This window comes from Cuculus canorus, chromosome 16 (genome assembly GCF_017976375.1).
Source record: "Cuculus canorus isolate bCucCan1 chromosome 16, bCucCan1.pri, whole genome shotgun sequence".
NCBI lineage: Eukaryota > Metazoa > Chordata > Aves > Cuculiformes > Cuculidae > Cuculus > Cuculus canorus.
In genome coordinates this window covers 1,689,817-1,709,443 of record NC_071416.1, presented here as the reverse complement: position 1 = coordinate 1,709,443, position 19,627 = coordinate 1,689,817, and the positions used below count along the sequence as shown (strand labels likewise).

The 19,627-nt window shown below is 54.4% G+C and overlaps 1 protein-coding gene across 8 annotated transcripts; it reads right to left on the bottom strand.

The window, feature by feature from the left end:
• Window positions 1–280: 280 nt before the first annotated feature.
• LOC104059356 (arf-GAP with SH3 domain, ANK repeat and PH domain-containing protein 1-like) lies at window positions 281–16,732 on the bottom strand. 8 transcript variants are annotated; one of them, XM_054081242.1, is made up of 18 exons: window positions 16,671–16,732; window positions 15,279–15,362; window positions 14,968–15,068; window positions 13,494–13,563; window positions 12,813–12,900; window positions 12,484–12,532; window positions 11,653–11,816; window positions 11,298–11,431; window positions 10,538–10,629; window positions 8,748–8,925; window positions 6,974–7,059; window positions 6,557–6,672; window positions 4,358–4,425; window positions 3,779–3,886; window positions 3,455–3,644; window positions 1,444–1,586; window positions 641–763; window positions 281–418 (listed from the first exon to the last, which is right to left on the bottom strand). In XM_054081242.1, exons 2-18 carry the CDS (start codon window positions 15,360–15,362, stop codon window positions 344–346), a joined length of 1,869 nt encoding a protein of 622 aa, XP_053937217.1. In that variant the 5' UTR covers window positions 16,671–16,732; the 3' UTR covers window positions 281–343. The 8 variants fall into 8 exon arrangements, 3 of the variants coding, with proteins under 3 accessions (XP_053937217.1, XP_053937215.1, XP_053937216.1); XR_008452558.1 differs by lacking the exon at window positions 16,671–16,732 and having other exon boundaries at window positions 641–888; window positions 15,279–15,582; XM_054081240.1 differs by lacking the exon at window positions 16,671–16,732 and having other exon boundaries at window positions 15,279–15,582.
• Window positions 16,733–19,627: the final 2,895 nt, after the last annotated feature.

Sequence of the window (19,627 nt, the reverse complement as noted above, 5' to 3'; positions counted from 1 at the left end):
CTTCATTTCCATCAGCAGGGAGCCCCGCGGGCCGGGCAGCGAGGCAGGAGTCAGGCACTGGAGTGCCAGGGCGAGTTCCTCCGTGGAGAGGTGGCTGGGCAGGAGCACAGCTGAGGAGGACGTAGGTTTCTGTGTTCTCTCCCTTTGCCTGGCAGAGGGATGCTCCGGGACAGCCTGGCACTGCTGGCAGCCCGTGGGAAGGAGTGGGCTACAAGGAAGCTGCGGTAGCAGAGGTGAAGGAGGCTGCACGGGGCAAACTGGTGCTCCCAGCCGGCAGACGGAAGCTTGGGGAATTGCATTTTAAGCAGCTGATCAGATCTTTCTTCTTGAATAATGGCAGCTCCTACTCATTGAGAACGTGAACGAATGAAGCAGGGAAGACACCTCGCCTGTGAGGCTGTCCTTCAATCCACCCTTTCTGTGGGGAGAGAGGAAGGAAAAGGAGTGGTAAGCGTTGAACAGGGGAGTGAAGAACTGCCCCCATTACAGCAGCCTTTGGGTTTTGAGGAAAATACGGAAGATAGAGATGTAGAGCAGGAGACGACAATGAGTGTGACAGTCACAAGACAGAGGCAAACAGACTGATGGAGAGGGGATGATGTGCATGCCAGTGCCGGTCAGCATGCGCAGGAACACTCACCCACCAGTTACTGTCCTCCTTTTCAGACACCACAATGATCTCGCCTGTGCGGAAAGTCAGCTCATCTTCCTGGTCAGCATCGCAGTCATAGAGAGCGCAGACCCTGCGGAGCAGCAGCCTGTTCTGCAAGCAGGAGAGCGCATCGTCAGGCCTTCTCGGTTTTGTTTGATGCAAATTAACTCTGTTGTTTGGATCCCAAAGCCGATGTCAAACATGTGAGGAGCCAGGATGAGAGACTGGGAGGCTCCCTGTGCAGAGGCAGCAGATCACATGCTGTGAGTTTGGGTGGAACAGAGATCCAGAAGACACCTCCTTCTGCTGGAGCATCCTTCCAGAGGCACCAGCTCCTCTACTCTAGGACTGTGGTTGCCCTGCCTGGGGTCCCAGGTCTCTCAGGGCAGCTCTGTGTGAGGAGTCAGCGGTGCCACTCAGCACAACCCCCAGACCAGTGAGGTCCCCAATGAAAGATCTCTGCCTCTGCACAGTGTTCCTGGAGAGAGGGGTATCCCTGGAGCACAGAGAGGCAGCACCAGTGTGGACACTGCACCTCTGTCTCCATCCAAAACTGCTCCCTCCCCTGCCAACAACCCAAAATCAGAAATCAGACTTCCCTCAAAAGAGAATGGAGCCTTTTGGGAGTTCTGGAAGCATTCCCAACACCTACCAGGGAGACCTCAGTGCCAGGAAGTCACAGCAGAAGTGCTGTGAGGATAAGTTGGTCAACTCCAGCTCAGTTCAAACTCAAAAGCAGTAAATATGGGCAGATGCGTCAGCTGAGCTGGTCCTGAGCACTGGCCACCTACCAAACTACTCCTCCGAGGAAGATATGGGACATCCTGGACATGACCAGAACATGGATCTGGCTCCTGGACAGATCGGTGTGGGCCAGGCTGTCCCACTCTGCTGAGGCCAGGCGTGCAGAGAAGGTCCATGGCTTTCAGGGCACCTATGAAACCATCAGACTTGTCATCTCCTCCCACCTTTTATCACAGGTGAACAACAGCAACCATCGCTGTCAGCCAACGTGGAGCAGTCCTCCATGGTGCAGTGTGGGCAACAAGCAGCCCATCCACCTGGGAGCTGGAATGGGGAGGGACTGGGGAAGGGGTGGAGGGGGACAGCAGGGGAAGGGGACACGGCCAGGAAGCAGAAGGACGTAGAGTGGAAGCTGGGGTGAGAAGCATATTACCAGGCAGTGGGAGATGAGCTGAGCGTCTCCAGGGTGCCCCAAGAGAAGGATGCAGCTGCCATAGGTTGTGTGCCTGGCACCCTTTGTCCCCACCTGCTCCCTACACTGCTGAGCTCTCCTGGGATGAGGCTGTCTTCTATAGGGCCATGGAGGCTCCAGCTCCCAGCACAACCCAGGGCAGCTCCGGGCAGCCCTCACTCCTTTATCAAAGGATGATGTTGTGCAAGCCCCCACCTCAGCCCCAGCCACCCTGTGTGGCTGAGGAGAGGGGGCATCTTTCTGCCATGGGGCATCCTTGCAAACAAATCCACTGTGCAAAAGATGGGAACAGGATCGTTCCTTTCTCCAAATTCAGCATCTCCAACAACCCAGCAAACCCCAGAACAACCCTGCCCTGGAGACACAGGTGTCTGTCAGCCAGTGGAGAGTCCTTGGCTGTGGGCTCACCATCCAGTGCTGCAGCTCCCACAGACCTCAGCCCCTCGCCCAAGCAAGGGGCCTCACACGCCTGAGCCACAAACGAGCCTCGGGCAGACAAAGCCATGGCCAGCCTGACCTAACGTGGATGTTGAACTGCAGATGTCCAGCATGACCTTCCCTCCAGCATGGTCTGGCCGTTCGCCCCTCCTCAGACAGTTTCTTTCATCACCCGAGGCCAGGCTGGTGGGGCTGGGCTGCTCGGGGCTGAGCGGTACCCAAGGTGCTGGCTCTGAGGATGTGCGCTTGTGTTTGATGCTCAGGGACAGAGGTGGGACCCTCCTGCTTCTTGTGTCCTCAGCAAAGACAGACAAGCTGGTAAGGAAAGGTGGATGCGTCCCCTGGGGATCTAAATGCAGAGCAAGAACAGAACAGGGTCCAGGTTGCCCACAGAAGTCATGGCTGTCCCATCCCTGGAGGTGTTCAAGGCCAGGTTGGATCGGCACTGGAGCAACTGGATGCAGTGGGAGGTATCCCTGCCCATGGCAGGGGAACTGGATGAGTTTGAGGTCCCTTCCAACCCAACCGGTTCCTTGATTCTATGATTCAGCAGCAGCCGCAAGCTGATCCGCTGAGCAGGGTCCTGGGGTGAAGCTCCAGGGGAGACTGGGCACAAACAGGAGAGCAGGGATTTTCTTTCTTCTGCTTGCAGGTGTGACTTGAAAAATGCATCCAGCTGGAAGCAGAGCTGCGACGGACAGGACTTGGGGAGTCTCCCAGAAAGCACCACAGCTCTTGGAGGTGGGACATGCCTTTGGAAGGCTGGGTGAGGACAGTGGAAGCGGGTCTTGCTAAAGAGCAGAACTGCGATGCTGCTCCTGTTTCTGATGGCAGTTTTCTCTTCCCACCACTGTCTCTAAAGAGGTCTCTTCTGCTTTTTCCACAGCAGCAGCATTTGGGCTGGGAGGGGATGGCACATCCTAACGGTGCCAGCACAGGGCCTCCAAGGGTGAGCGCACACAGGGATCAGTGCTAGGACAGACAAGCCAGCCTTCGTCCCTCAAGGACCAGAGGACAGGAGGGTGCCCTAGGGCACTGGACTACCCCTCACACTCCGTTTGGGCTCAGCTCCCTCCCGGACCACCCTCTGCCCATGGAACCAGGCAGCAGCGGCAGCTCACCCTGCAGGGCTCTCGGCAGGCTCTCACCTGGCACCTGGGGTGGGAATGGAGGAGCGTAGGAGGGGGGAGGTGGTATGTCCAGGCTGCGGAGGTGGGCAGCTGGCAGGGCACAGGCATCTGGCCACCCACCCCAGGCCACTGCCTCCAGCCTGGGGTCAGTGGCCGGGCTGTGGCAGCTGCTCCGGGGATGGGCAGAGCCCCTCTTCACAGCACCCAGCTGGGAAAGAGATATTTGTGGGTTAGAGAGAGCGGGTACGGCTGGGCAGGTACAGGGGCACCCACTCCAGCACAATGGGAGCCGGGACAGTGGTGGCACACATGGCCCCAAGCCAGGGCGTACCAGGACCTCACCTTCTTATCCAGGTCTTCATCACTTTCATACATGTTGTCTTGGCCCAACCACCACTCATACTCCACATGGACATTGGGGTTGAACCGGTTGTTCTGCACCTGCAGCAGCTGGAACACGGGAGCTCCCTGAGGACTCACCAGCCCTGTCCTGACCTACTGGTCCCACAGGGAGCTGCTGGTCCCATCTCCAGCCACCTGCCCATCAGGGCAATGCCTCGAGCTGCAAGCAGGGCTTCCCAGCAGCAAAGGTCTCCAAACACACAAATGAGGACATGGCAGAAGCAAGGCCTGGACTCGCTGAGGAGATGCACTCATGCCATGTAGCCTCACTACAGTTCCAGAACTCACCACCCTCACATGGTGTAACCCCTGCCTGGCCTGTCCCAAACCGCTTTGCCCAGAGGGACCAGAACCCGCTGGACCCTCCGCACTGTGCCCTGCCTCCCACACTGTCACTGGAGATGCTGAGGGGCAAGGGTGGCCCTGCAGGGTGTGATCACGTGCGTGTGGATCCCGCACAACTCTATGCCACTGGGACATGCCTCAAATTGGGGAGGGTGATGAGGCACGGTGTCTTACCAGCTCTTCACACAGGGGATGTCTCATCTTCCTGGCAACATCCAGGGCTGTCTCTCCTGCTTTGTTGGCTGTGGAGGGAAATGTCAGCCTTGAACACCATGAGCCCGCCCTGTGGTTCGGCAAAGTGAAGAGCAGTGCTGTATGCGGGGCATCTGCGAGCAAATAAGCCTAAGAGAAGGGCCAGCCTAAACACAGACGAAAGCAAAGGCCCAGGCCATTAAGGCATTGGTGGGGAAAAGATGGAGAAGAGGCCAGGAGCTGAGACACCCACATAAGGAGAGAAAGGAGCACTAGTAAATCCTGATGACTCCTGGAGATGGAAAAGGGTAGAGGAATAGAATAGCTCAGTCACTGCCAGAGCCTAAAGCTACAAAACCAGAGGAGGACCCCACAGCTAGCACCCTTTGTCCATGGTGTTACCACAGGGAGCTTTGGGCAGACCCAGTCTGTGTCCCCCGATGCCTGGTGGACACACAGACTGCCTGGACCCCCAGGTCCCAGTCTTTGCAAGCAGGGATGTGAGTGCAAAAGAGAACCAGCAACAACCGTCTTATTTCCACTTCTCTTTATACTGAAACCTCTGTGATTCCTGGGAGGTCTGAAGGTGGGGCCTCTGATGGTGTTGCTGGAGCTCTGCAGCACTAATTATTGCTGCAAAACCCCTCCACGCAGAGCTGCAGCCCAAGTCTGGCTTGGGAACAATGGGTGTGCTCTGCAGAAGGGCGAGAGTGGGAGAAGGAGATGGCAAGAGATCAGCACCCTGAGGGGCTGCAGAGCAACCCCAGACTAGAGCCAGGGTCTGCACTGTGGACTCGAGATGCTTGAGGTAGCAGTGGTCAGTAAGGATAGATCAGGCACAGCTGTGCCAGGCCTGGCTGAGGCAGTAAGAAATGTGGCTGCCAAATTACTGTGCAACTGGAGGGCACGCACTCAGCTCCTGCCACCCCGCTGCAGTCCCTGTGCCCTCCTGCCCTGCCTGCAGCAGGAATGAGAGCGTCTCAGGGCATCACAGGAGGTAAGGCTCAACGCATGTACCAGCTTGGCTGATACCTGATGGTGGAAACACTGGTGCCCTCTCATGTCACCCAGAATCCTAGCTCACTTCAGTGTTGTGAAGAGGAGATTGATGGGCAGTATAAATGCTCAGAGCTGTGATTTGGGCTGAGCCAGCACTTTGGCAGCCCTCCCTCATCACAGAATCACAGAATCACAGAATCACAAGGTTGGAAAGGACCCATTGGATCATTGAGTCCAACCATTCCTAACACTCCCTAAACCATGTCCCTCAGCACTTCATCCACCCGTTCCTTAAACACCTCCAGGGAAGGTGACCCAACCACCTCCCTGGGCAGCTGTTCCAGTACCCAATGACTCTTACTGTGAAGAATTTTTTTCTGATATCCAGCCTGAACCTCCTTTGGTGCAGCGTGAGGCCATTCCCCCTTGTCCTGTCCCCTGTCCCTTGGGAGAAGAGCCCAGCTCCCTCCTCTCCACAACCTCCTTTCAGGTAGTTGTAGAGAGTAATAAGGTCTCCCCTCAGCCTCCTCTTCTCCAGGCTAAAATGCATGTTCCCCAGCATTGCAGTACTGACTTTGAAAATTACTTAAGTGCCCATTTCAGCTCCTGCTGTGAATGTGCTTTGTGAGCAAGAGCAGCTCACGTGGTCTTTGCCTTGCTGGGTTCTGCCAGCTTCGTGAGGCCATCCCAGCACCATCCCACCACAGAGCTGCCAGTCACAAACAGGCCTGTAGCTACCCAGGTGGGAGTGGGACAAGTGAAACGGGCCAGAGGCATGAGCTCCCTGGGGTCAGGAGCACCCAGAGCAAGCTGGCTCCTTGATAGGGAGCAGAGAGGAACATCCCCTGCTCTGAGCTGGAGAGCAAAGCCACCTCTTCTGTCCCAGCCTGCTGAGACACGGAACCCGTGAGACATGGTCATCCCACTTGCAGAGAGCCACATGCACCTCAAATTGGTTTGTGAATGTCGCAGAGCCTGGAGAGTCAACCAAGAGCAATGTCGGAGCAGGGAATCTCACTGGACACATGAAGAGCCTAGGGTTGAGTCTGTCATCAACCCACCTCCCCTCAGCCACTGAAAAGCACCGCTGAGCACTCAAGCAAGGCTAAGGAGGCATTTCCACAGAAGACTTGAAAAGACACCGTGTGTGTGCAGAGGATGGGGGGTTCCACAGCCACTCACTGATGGCGATGTTGGCTTTGGCCTTCAGCAGCAGTTTGACACACTCAGGTCTGTTGTGAGAGCAGCAGTAGTGAAGTGGCGTGTTCCCCTCTGCTGTCTGCTTTGCCAGGCTCCCACTGCAACAGAGTGGATAAAGTCAGCATCCCTGGGAATAGCTACCAGCCCCAGCAAACACTGCCTTCTGCTGGCACATGGGTCCTTCTTCCCACCTCGCCCAAAGAGGAGGTGGTCACCACCACTGTCACATCTCAAGCCAGAGGAGACAAGGGGAGCCGAGGCCCCAAGCTCAGCCCAAGGCACGTTTGCTGGGAGGTGTGCCTTGGCAACTTTTCTCTTCTTTTGGATAAGATCATCAGCCTCACACCGTTCACTAGCACAGTTCAGCCATGAAAAGCTGACTGAGTGTCATAAGCTTACCTGTTCTGGACAAGAAAATCAACAATATGCAAAGAGGTTCTATCAGACAACAGCACTGCCAGGTGGAGGAGGGTCTCCCCGTGTTCCTGTATCCAAGAATAATACAGCAAAGATGAGACTGTCTCTGCCCACACCACTGCAGACAGGAGCACTGTTCTTTAGGGACTGTCCTTATACACTTAAAATCCCTCAGAGATGAACAGGTTTGATTGGCTCCTGAGAGTCATGGCCACCGAGGCTGGTGAGAACCCAGTTAACATGCAAAAAGCCATGGCTCATGGCTTCATGAGGAAGAATCATAGAATGTCCTGATTTGGAAGGGACCAACAAGGACCATTGAGTCCAACTCCTGCTCCTGCACAGCACAACCTCAGTATCCACATCACGTGTTTGAGGGTGTTGGCCAAACACTTCTTGACTATTGTCAGGCTTGGCTCTGCCACTGCTTCCCTGGGGAGCTGTTCCAGTGCTCCATGGCCCTCTGGGGGAAGAGCCTTTTCCTAATGTCCAGCCCAACCCTCTGCTGATTCCTCTTTCTGCCACACCCTCACGTCCAGAAAGAAGAGCTCAGCGTCTGCTCCTCCTCCTCCTCCCCACGTGAGGAACTTGTAGTGTGTGATGAGGTCCCCCCTCAGACTCGTCTTCTCCAGGCTGAATGGACTGAGGGACTTCAGCATCTCCTCATACGGCTTCCCCTTTAAACCCCGCAGCAGGGAAGGGATGGACCCCTGTACTCGGTGCTGGTGAGGCCACCCCTTGAATCCTGGGTTCAGTTTTGGGCCCCTCACTCCAAGAAGGACCTCGAGGGTCTGGAGTGCGTCCAGAGAAGGGGAACAGAGCTGGTGAAGGGTCTGGAGCCCAGGGGTTCTGGGATCAGCTGAGGGACTTTTTAGTCTGGAGGAGAGGAGGTGAGGGCAGACCTCATCTGAAAGGAGGTTGTGGTGAGGTGGGTGCTGGTCTCTCTGTGCAAGGAACACGCAATAGGACAAGAGGAAATGGCCCCAAGTTGAGCCAGGGAAGGTTTAGACTGGATGTTAGAAAAAATTTTTTAGCAAAAGAGTGCTGAAGTATTGGAATTGGTTGCCCAGGGCAGTGGTGGAGTCTCCTCCCCTGGAGGGCTTCAAAACCATGTGTCCATTGCACTTGGAGACATGGTTTAGCAGGCACGGTGGGTTTAGGCTGATGGTTGTACTGGACGAGCTGAGAGGACTTTTCCAACTTCAATGATTCTGCAATTCTATGATTCTCATTTGCCGGTTTGTCCCATCCCATACTGACAGTTCTTGCTCACTGCAGCATTTTGCTCCTCTGCTGTTACTCCGAGGGACAGCCGCCAGCATCCTTGCCAGCAAAGGGGGTGACACAGTGGCGTGTCTTCAGTTCGAGCGTCAGGGCTGCCCTCTCTTGCAGTTACAGCACACTGTGGGTGTGCAAGAAAAAAACGCTGCCCTGATTTTTCAGCCTTCAGTGAGATTGGAATGTCCCGAGACAATCCGCTCAGAAGTTTACAAGTGGATCTCGGTTACAAACTGGCATTTGGAAAGCTTTGGCCTTGTGGCTGTGATTCCCAAACCCCAACAGGAAGAGGGCAGCAGGGCTGCAGCCAGCAAACCTCCCTCTGCTGCAGTGTTCCTCAAGTATGCCTGGTGCTCCCGGCTCACTGAGAACAACAGGTTCATCAGAAACCTCTGTCCCCTCCCAACGCTCATGGATAGGCTGGAGAGGTGACAGCAAAGCTGTTTGCCACACAGACCCATGGGACAGGTGGCCATACCTGCAGCGGTGACAGCACGGTCTCGCTCAAATCCACATTCTCCGCGTACGCTTGGAGCAAAGAAAATATGTCCTTGGCCTTGACAGCTTCTGGGAGGCTGGAGCACCAGGACACAGAGCTCCTCTTTGTGTATTTCTTCTCAACATACTTGGAAATTATGAAAGTTTTCCGAAAAGCCCTGGCAGACAACAGCCAAATGAGAATTAGGGACCACCAAGTGAGCATGTTGGGTCCACTCTCTCCTCTCCCACTGCCCCAGCCACCTTCCCTCTCTCCTTCAGACCTGCCAGGCAGTTTAAGCACCTCTCTCTGTCCCATTCCCCAGCTCCTCTACAGCAACACTCATAACTCTTATGAAACATTGTGGTTTTCTCAAAGCTTCCTCTCTGCAGTTACACAACAAAATGAGAATTTGACTTTAATGCATTTAATGTGCAAGCTCTGCCATGACCTGAACCCACCACGGGAAGCCAGAACCAGCTCCCCATCTCTCATTCCAGCAGGGATCCCATCACCTTCAATCCACCACTCCATGGTCTTGGGCTGGGAGGGGTGGGGAAGAGTCAGTGCTTCTGCCCCTCTCCCAGGCACTCATTGCCCTCCAGAACCTCCTCCATAGCTTCTGCCCTGACCCTTCTGCCCTTCCCACACGGGAGAACTCAGGGCTGTACTGGGGGTTTGTATACTGCCCTGGTGATGTTTTCTGCTCTCTTCTCCCTTCCCTTCCTCCCCAGCCCTGACCTGTCCTTTGCCTTTCGCACCCCTCTGCCCTTACAGCTCAGTACTGGACTCAGCCCTGGACTGTGAAAATGAGGGGAAGGAGCAGAAATCTCAAGGACTGAGAAGCACTGCATGGTGTGAGTGCCCTGGGGGCAAAGGAGTGCTCCAAACAGAAAAGGCCATTGAGGAAGAATTGAATTCTTTATTTCACACAGCTTGGATCCATCCAAGCAGAAGGGTGGATCTGACAACCTTGACCACGCTGTTCTGGTTGTACTTCCCTGCTCTCCCAGCTATCTGCTGCTCTTTCTCTTACCTTTCCTTATCCACCCACTCACTGCAGGGTAGGTCCATGCTGTCTAAAATTGCCCTGGTCAGGACTCACACACCTGCAATGGAACCCGATCATGCCTGCTCTGCCAGGTCTCTAATCTCCAGAAAGCCCCCTTAGCCCCTGACAACATGCTCCCAACTCTAAGTTTCCCCAAGAGCTGCACACCAGGTTGATGTCGTTAAACCCTGAAGAAAAACCTCAGCTATTGCTGGAATCAGCTGTGTCACCCCAGCTCTGCCCTGTCCTCTCTAGAGCCCAGAGGCTGAGGTGCTCTGGGATGAAAGACGGGAGTTCCTCCAGCCTGAGTAGATCCTTGCTCAATACCTGCATTGATCCCACCAGCCCTGGGCCCCAGCCTTTAGACACAGTGAACTGCTCTGCTCTGCAGAAGGGCCTGTCCCCCGCCCTGCCCTGCTGATGTGCAGCCAGTGCATCCCACCTGGCAGCTCCGCTTATTTCTTTTATTGCCTTTCCCATTCCAGCACCAATTCCTCACTCCCTGTCCTGGCCTCAAGGCCAGTCTTTGAGCTGTCCTGCTGGCTCTTTTTTTTCTTCTCCCCATTACCAAACCTTTCCTGCTGGACTTTCAAAGAGAAGCTATGGTCTGGGGAGGAGATGGGGCAGTGCTGTGTACTGGGTCACTGCAGGGACCACGCAGGACCACGGAGTATGTGGCCATGGGCGAGGACCCCGTGTTGAACCTCCCACAAAAAACAGCTCTTGCAGAGCAACTCACATGTCACTGTGCACCGTGGGCTTCAGGGAAGAGCTGGGGAGATTTGCTTCCATGATGTCATTGAAGCCAGAGTTGCTGATATTCCTCGCCAGCTGCAAAACAGCCAAGGTAGAGGTGACGTGGGACATGCAGCAGCTTTACATGCACGGCAGCAGGAGATGGAGCTCCAGGTTGAGAACCTGACCAGATATCGAGGAGATGTCAAGGGGTGCCAGGACACGTGTTCCATGGCTGGAGACCCTGCCCTGACTCCTGATGCTGAGGTTGCCCAACTCCAACAGCACAACCAGCCCCAGAGCCGACCCCTGGGCTCAGATCTGGGCAAGGAATGATCCCTGACCACCCCTACCATCCGCTGCCCTGATGCCTACCAGCTGCCAGCATCACAGCCCCACCAAACACATGAGCACCTGGAGCAGCAGGGCCCTAAAACAGCCCCCGGCAAGGTCTCCAGTCCCCTCCCTGCCCCACACTCTGCTCAGCTGAAGTTCAAGCTTGATGCTGCCCCACAGCTCCCCTGCGCCAGGTTACGCTGATGGGTAAAGGGGACTGAGGGAGACACGTGACGCAGCAACAGCGAAAAGACTCTCCTCCTTGAAGATGACGACTCCTGTCACATATAGCCACCAAACCCAGGCAATTACATGTAGGTGTGGGTCAGTTTAACAGGTGAAAAACCAATGGAACTAACTTAGTTTTAGGAAGGCCACAGGAGAAGCAGGGGGAGGCTTGAGGACAGAGCCCACCGGCAGCATCCTACCAGCAGTTCTGAGGTTGCCAGCTTGTCTAGAGACAGCAACTGGATGCGGGAAAGATGCACACCCATCTCTCTGTGAATCCCAGAGCACTTGATGCAAATCAGGATGCCCAAGTTCACGGATAGCCAAGTGGGATCTGTAAAGACAAGACCATTGTCCCCCTGCATATCTCCTGCCTGTCCTTCCTGCCAGCCCACCATCACCCCAGGGCACAATGCCGCAGCAGGACAGAGTGGAAGGGCGAGAACCCAGCTGCTTGTGGGTCTCCAGAAATTGGATGCTGTGGAGGGCAAGGCAGAGCTCTGCCTTTCCAGGGGAGGAAGGGCGGTGGCCCCAGAGCCACGAGCTGGATCTCACCTGGGGCCAAGCAGTCACAGCACTCCCTGTTCCCTGGCATGGCTCTGACCTCTTCAATGATAGCCCGGGTCAGCTCCTCCTGGCTGTGCTCCCCTTCGCCCTGCGCATTGCTGAAGGCCACGTTCAGTGCCTCCTTCTTGCTGTTGCTGAGGACGGACACCCAGCTGCATGGGCAGAAAGTGGCTTAGGAGTAAGGTCTTGTGCAGCCACAATCGGGCTGTGGGGTTAGGGTGGTGTGGCTCATTCCGCTGCTGCAGGGAGATTCGGCTCTGCCGCAGCCCACACAGCAGCCACCACACACAAGGGTTCTGCACGGACTCCAGGAGCAAAGTGGGTGCCAGGAGCCTCCATCCATGGGGGCTACAGGAAAGCTGGGAGGGGCTCTTGATCAGGAAGTGCAGAGATAGGACGAAGGGAATAGTTTTGAGCTGAAGGAGGGGAGATTGCAATGAGATCTTGGGAAAATATTGTTTTCCTGCGAGGGTGGGGAGGCCCTGGCCCAGGTTGCCCAGAGCAGTGGTGGCGGCCCCATCCCTGGAGGTGTTCCAGGCCAGGTTGGATGGGGCTTGGAGCAACTGGATCCAGTGGGAGGTGTCCCTGCCCATGGCAGCGGGTGGAACTGGATGGGCTCTTAGGTCACTTCCACCCCAAACATTTCTATGATCCTGTGTTCTGCTTGCAGCTCACCACCCCCCCGGAATGACAGGGACACAGTCAGGATGGGAATTGCACCACTCATGGGCACACTGCTCAAATAGCCAAAGCACTGGCTGCTCACCAGCAGCCAGACGAGCATTTTTTGGCCCACCTCAAGGCACTGGCAGTACTTACACCAAGCAGTCCTGCTCGTCCTCTGCCAGGAAGCGGTATGTGCGGTTGTCTGAAAGACACAGAGATGGTCTCCTCTAGGCACCTCGTTCATCCATCCTGCCGGCCAAGCTCATGACAGGCTCCCCTTTCCAATTTAAAGCCAATTCCCCTCGTCCTATCACTATATGCCCTTGTTAAAAGCTGCCTCACACAATTTCCCCAAAGTAATTATCCCAGGCTGGGTCAAAGCTGCAGGGCTCATCCCTGACCGCACTGGCTTCTGAGTCCAAAGCACTTCCACCTCTCTGGGTTGTTACCAGAGGAACCACAGGGCAGGCACCAGCACTCACGGGAAACCACATCAAAGGATTTCTTGTCATCCGTGTTCGGCTTCACCTGGCAGGTCAGTAAATTCAGCTTGGCTGGTGGGCAGTTGGGCTACAAGCAGAATGAAGAAGCATCAGAGGGCTGTGGTCCAGTGGTGACAGGCACCACCTGCCTCTGGAGGCACAGATCTACCTTGTGCCCAGCACTTTGTCTTCGCTCTCAAGAGCAACACAAGAAGTAGCAACACAGACATTTTCTTTCCCAACAGCCTCCCCGTTCTCAGAGCTCAGCCTCATGTTGCCCAGAGCAGTGGTGGCTGCCCCATCCCTGGAGGTGTTCCAGGCCAGGTTGGATGGGTTGTTGAGCAACTGGATCCAGTGGGAGGTGTCCCTGACTATGGCAGAGGGTGAAACTGGATGGGCTTTGAGGTCCATTCCAACCCAAACCGTTCTATGTTTCTATGTTCCTCCATGCACACAGGCAGTGAGAGCTCCTGTGTTTGTCTCATCCTCTCTTGACTTGCAGGCATGTAAGCCTCAACAGAAAGCCTCCTATGCCAGGGCATGCCAGTAGGGCAAGCCACAGGCACAAGGGCTCTGACGAGCCCCAGGAAGCCACCGGCACGCCAGGCCATGGCTCTGCCTGCCCTGCCGGGGTGGGCAGCAGCCCCCAGGTAGGAGCCGAGTGGCAGAAGTGGTTCTCACCATGCTGTGAGAGATGGTCAAGTAGCCATTGCTGATGGTGCATTTCCTCTTCTGCCAGACTTTTCTGAACCTGGAAATGAGCAGAGGGTGAGCCTGCAACGCACGTGCTGAGAGGCAGAAGTGCAACACAGCACAGTGCTGGCAAATGCAAGTGCCATTCCAGGCAGCGCGCAGGGATGCAGCTCTCATCAGACGGGCAGGCAGGGCTGGCACGGATGGAGTCTGTCACTCTTAGTCTGTTCTGGGCTGAGAAGCACAGCACCCATGATAGAACACAAGACAGCTTGGACAGACATGCAGCACAGCTGCTGTGGAGGTGGTAGAGGTGCACAGTAACAGTTGGGGCAGCAGGACCTGCTAGCAGAGCACGGAGACCTTTGCACAATCCCTCAGAAAACATCCAGGACTGTCAGCTTCAACCTCCTCCCAGGCTCGCTCTCCTGTGCCCGCCTTTGGGAGCAGACCATAACACAGGGGAAAGGTGGAAGAGATATACCCAAAAGAGGCAAAAGACTGAACTTCAGTGTGCAGTGAAGGAGACTTCTGAGCTCCAGGTTGTTATTTTCAGTCCAGTTTCAGGTGTTTCCAGGCCATTTCACAGTGTGCAAGTCTCCCAGCACAGGACTCCTGTAATTCCCACCAAGGATACTCCACACACTGGTGGGAGATAATCCTGTTTACAGAAAAAGGGGAGTGCTTTGCAGGAGCTCAGGGTCTGGGCTCCTGGGAGAGGTGCACAGGATGGCTGTTGGTTCTCCCCAGTCTCTGGCCCATGAGGTCATCTCCAAGGCAGCACTGACCCACGCTCGGTCTGATTCACCCTGTGTTTCTGCTCCTTCCCCTCATTTTCACAGTCCAGGTCTGAGCCCAGTATTGAGCTGTGAAGGCAGAGGGGTGCAAAAGGCAAAGGACAGGTCAGGGCTGGGGAGGAAGGGAAGGGAGAAGAGAGCAGAAAACATCACCAGGACCGCATACAAACCCCCACTGAGGGTCTCCCACGTAGGAAGGGCAGAAGGGTCAGGGCAGAAGTGATGGAGGGGGTTCTAGAAAGCAAAAAGTGCCTGGAAGAGGGGCAGAAGCACTGACTCTTCCCCACCCCTCCCAGCTCAGGACCATGGGGTGGTGGATTGAAGGCAATGGGATCCCTGCTGGAATGAGAGATGGGGAGCTGGTTCTGGTTTCCCATGGTGGGCTCAGGGGTCCTTGCCCCAGTGCTCACAGGGCTGGAGAGGACATTGGGCTTCTTCACAGGAGAGAAATGCTCTCGAAACAAAAAGATGGACACAAGCTGCCTGGAGCTCTGTGTTGAAAGCTGTTGAAATCTGCAACAGAGCTGAGCACGCTTTCATGCAGGCTTGTCCTGTTCCTCTGCCCTGTGGCCACCTCAGGGAGAGGAACTCAGTCCAGGTGAGTCCCACTCTGGCCCCAGGACACCAAAACACAGTTGAAAGGTGCATGCTGGATCCCAGCTTACCCCTCGCTTTTCTTGAGGAGGGTCCCCGTCTTCTCCGTGCCGTACTGCTTATTCCCCTGCAGCCGGTGCATGTTGTACCCTGCCTGCTTCTTCCCAGGCTCCTGGCAGAAGAAACAGCAGCAAGGCACTACCCCAGCAGTACCACTGGCTACCAAGGGCATGTCCTCACGGGACTGCCAGGGACCCTGTGCTCCACAGCTCACCAGGAACCCCATGGCTTTCTGCACAGGCAGGAGGGCACTACCTGAGCAGCTGTCATGCCCTCTACAGGCACTACCCCTCGGCCCCTCATGAGAAGGATCAGACTTTACCTCTTTTTGCTCCAGCTGTAACGCTGTTTTCAGCTGATCTGGAAGGAAGAAAAGCCACTTCTCCTCATCCTGCCTGAGCTTCATCTGAAAGGTGCAGAGCAACAGCAACAGCTCACATAGAGCAGGAGGATCCTGCCCCAGCTGTGGCATCTCAATCCTTCTTGCAGAGGCAGCAGAGGTGCCCCCACACTGCCCTCTGCCCTCCCGGTGTCCGTTTGGGACGCAGCGAACCTCCAGCCCTGCGGTGACGCCAGCCCGTGGGAGAGCAGGCTGCATTTTACTGAGCAAACAGCTGTTTGCAGCTCTCCACACTATGAGAACAACCTACAGCTTGAAGGTCACCGTGGTGGTTGTTTTCTTTTTTTCCACTTGGTAGTGTCAATAATTAAAATAATTAAAAGGTCTCCAAGCCATCAAAAAATTGATGGACCTTGGCATAGAAATGTGGCCCTGCTGAAACAGAGCCTGGGGCTTTGTTTGTATGAGGGTTCTGAATGATGCTGCTTGCTGTGCTTGGTTACTCTGCTCTAGGGTGGCAGAGTAACCTCCCCTCTTTTTGTTTCTTATTTACATAATTAATTTTAGTGTGAATTCTTCCAAATTATGGGACAAGAAGGGTAACAGCTGTACTGCAGATTAATTCAAACAAAGCAGCACATGCGCAGAGGAAACTCACACAACAGGACCAGGGAAGGTGATGCTGACATGATATCTGGATGAGGACCACATCCCAAGCCTCTGCAAATCTGAATGTTCAAGGAGGTTTGGAGAAGGATGAGCAAGCCCAGGGAAACTGGAATGAAGGTCTAGAAATGCTAGGAAGATGACACAAACCTTCTCGTGTACTTGGAGGCTGTTGTATGGCCTGGGACCTGGGTGCTCAGCCTGCCTCTGAGAGCCTTGCCACTTGAAAAAGCTCCTTTCTGTCTCTGGGCTGTGTAGGACTGACAGAGCCCAAAGCCAAAAGCTGAAGTTCACAAGGCTTACACAACCCACAAAACAAATCCCTGAGGAAATGCATTGAGAGCTTGAGTTGGCAGCTACAAGCATGGAATGCTGAGAGCACAAATGAGAAACACAGCAATCTGAAGAGCAGTCAGGGCTTTGGTAGATGAATAGAGTGGTGCATCCTTGGTGTCCGTGCTTATGCTTGTTCTTCCTACTCTGTGTCCTGGGTTACAGCACCATTATTCTCCCACTCCCTGTGATAGCTGCATTTCACCCCTCCATGGGTCACTGCACATCAGAGGGCCAGGAAAGAGTGATTAATCGATGTGGGCAGCTGCAAAGCCTCAGCTCTGCTTCTGCAGAGGAAGAAGAGGCACTGGGGAAGGCATTCCTGTGCTCTAGTCTGCTCCTGCTCACCATACTGAGCTACGGGTGAATACTCACACTCTGCAGCTCCGGGATGACCTTCTCTGAAAACTTCTTCAGTTTTCCAGCTGTGTTTAAACATTCCTGGAAAAAAAACTGAGAGGACGGTCTACCATAAGAACACATCCAGAAATCTCACTCCTAGCGCTGGCTGTGAAGCAGGCAGAGCCCAGGCTGCCCCCAGCACCTACCTCCGAGCCCATCATGCCTTCAGTACGCAGAGCTTCTGCTTTGGGGTTGAACAAAAATCTTTGTTAGGAAATATATTTTAGAAAGATTTGGAGGTGGTTTAATTCTGGGAGAGCACTCAGCGCTGCCTGGTTTGCATCCCACATCTCTCCTTTCCACTGGCTTATGAGGGTGTCAGAAAGAGACCCCACTGAGATTCCTGCCTCCACTGGCTCCAGCAGAAAAGGACTTTCCACAGGTTACAGAAGAGGCCAAGCCGACTGCAGGACCTCAGCTTCTGCAAGCCAACCTCCTCCCTTACCCCCAGTGCTTCTACAGAGAAAGGGCAGACAGGTGACCGATCACTCTTGCTTGAACTGTGAGCTGCAGTGCTTGATGTGGTTTTGCAGGAGGTCGATCCCTTTCTTGGTTTTGATCTCGTTCACTTTGATCAGACACTGAAGGGAAAAGAATGCAGGGACTGAGTTTGTAGCTTAGAGAGAAATATCTTTCATGCACTTTCAGATGGCCCTTCTCCCAGCAGGTGATGGCCCATCCCAGCAGTCCAGCGGGAGCAACTCACGTGGCTTTTCTGCAGTGAGGAGGTGGTGGTAAGCAGGGCCCAGTGCTTCGGTCTGGCCAATAGAGTGGTAGTCCCACGGCGATGACGTGGATCCTGGGCTTGTAGGGCTTTACTTATGCAGGGCAAAGTTGCCCATTAACTTGGTTAATGCGCCCTCAAAGATTCACCTTTCATGGTGGCTTTGGATATCAGAAAAAAATTCTTCACAGTAAGAGTCATCGGGCACTGGAACAGCTGCCCAGGGAGGTGGTCGAGTCACCTTCCCTGGAGGTGTTTAAGGAATGGATGAAGGGTGTTTAAGGGTGGATGAAGTGCTTAGGGACATGGTTTAGGGAGTGTTAGGAATGGTTGGACTCGATGATCCAATGGGTCCTTTCCAACCTTGTGATTCTGTGATTCTGTGATTCACTGAAGAATGACGAGCTTCCCTATAGACCTTTAAACCTCATAGGGCCACAAAGTTGGTAAAGGGTTTAGAGGGGAAGTCATATGAGGAGTGGCTGAAGTCACTTGGTCTGTTCAGCCTGGAGAAGAGGAGACCTCATTGTGGTCTGCAGCTTCCTCACAAGGGGAGGAAGGGGAACAGGCACTGAGTTCTTCTCTCTGGCAACCATGGACAGGACCCAAGGGAATGGCAAGAAGATACCCCAGGGCAGGGTTAGGCTGGACTTTAGGAAAAGGTTCTTTGCACAGAGGGTGGAGGCACTAGAACAGCAGTCACAGCACGGAGCCTGACAATATTCCAAAAGTATTCAGCCAATGCCCTCAGACCCACAGTGTGAATGTTGTGGTTGTCCTCTGCAGGGAGAGGAATTGGACTCGATGATCCTCGTGGGTCCCTTCCAACTCAGAACACTGTAGGATTCTACAGTTCTATGATTCTAATCCCTCAGGGGCCAAGTTCCTCCAAGGTCCACCAGACCTGATCCATGAACAGCACCACCTCCACCTGACCCTAGCAGGGCTGCAAATCCGCTTGCAACTGGCACCTCAGCCTGCCTCGAGGACGTTCAGAAGTGAGCTGAAGGTTCAGATTTCCAGCTTAAACTTATCTGCCTCCTCACCAAGCCCATCCTCCACCACAAAAATCTCACCCATGAAAACCAACACTACCTCTTTCAGTTGGTGGACTGACAATGCCCGGAGAAGAGAAGGCTATGGGGACACCTTAGAGAATCCTCCTGGCACTGAAAGGGCTCCAGGAAAGCTGGGGACAGACTTTTTAGCAAGGTCTGTTGTGAGGAGGAATGGTTTTAAACTGAGGGAGGGGAGATATAGACTGGATATAAGGAAGAAATGTTTTACAATGAGGATGGTGAAATGCTGGAACAGATTGCCCAGGGTAGTAGTGCAGGCTCATCCCTGGAAACACTCAAGGTCAGGTTGCATGGGGCTCTGAGTAACCTGATCGAGTTAAAGATACCCCTGCTCATGCGGGGAGGTTCAACCAGAAGACCTGTGAGATGCACTTACAGGATGTGGCTATCCAGCGGAGTGTCCCTCCCCGGGAATGTTCTCGCTTCTCCTCAGCGCACGGCAGAAGGGCCCTCACCAGTGCAGGGTCACTCACAGGCACACATTTGCACACGCACAAATACATGCATCGCGCTTACGTACATCACACTGGTATGTACGCAGCAGTACTCAGCTACAGCCCCTCTCTCAAACCCACAACTGTAACGGCAGAGGAACTGCTCAGACGCGCAGAAGCCAGAACGTACCAACCAGGTTCTCATTTTCTGAAGCAAGAATGAGATGTCTCTCCTCAGAGAGCCATCAGAAACCCACCCAAACCTGGCAATATCAATACAATCTTATTCTTCCCCAGGTATTAATTTAATTCTTGCAGCTAAAAAGCCATCATTTGTTTCTCATTTAACGTTGCATGACTTTCTGCATGCACAGTTTCTCTCCGGTGGTTACCATCTTGTTGTGTTCATTTGCATTTGTCTGTTAAATGCATTTGCCGAGATCATCCACTTTCTGCCCTGCTGTCACCACTTACTCCTCTGCAAACATCTGTGTTGAAGAAAGACAGACTAAATCAGGCTGGAGAGGTCTCCAGGAGGTCTTTAGTCCAACCTCCCACTCAAGGCAGGGACAGCACTAAATTCAGACCAGGTTTTGTGCAAACAGATATTGAAAACCCTGAAGGATGGAGATCGCACAGCCTCTCTGGGCCCTGTGTCAATGCCTATCTGTGCCACGAGGGGACATTTCTTTA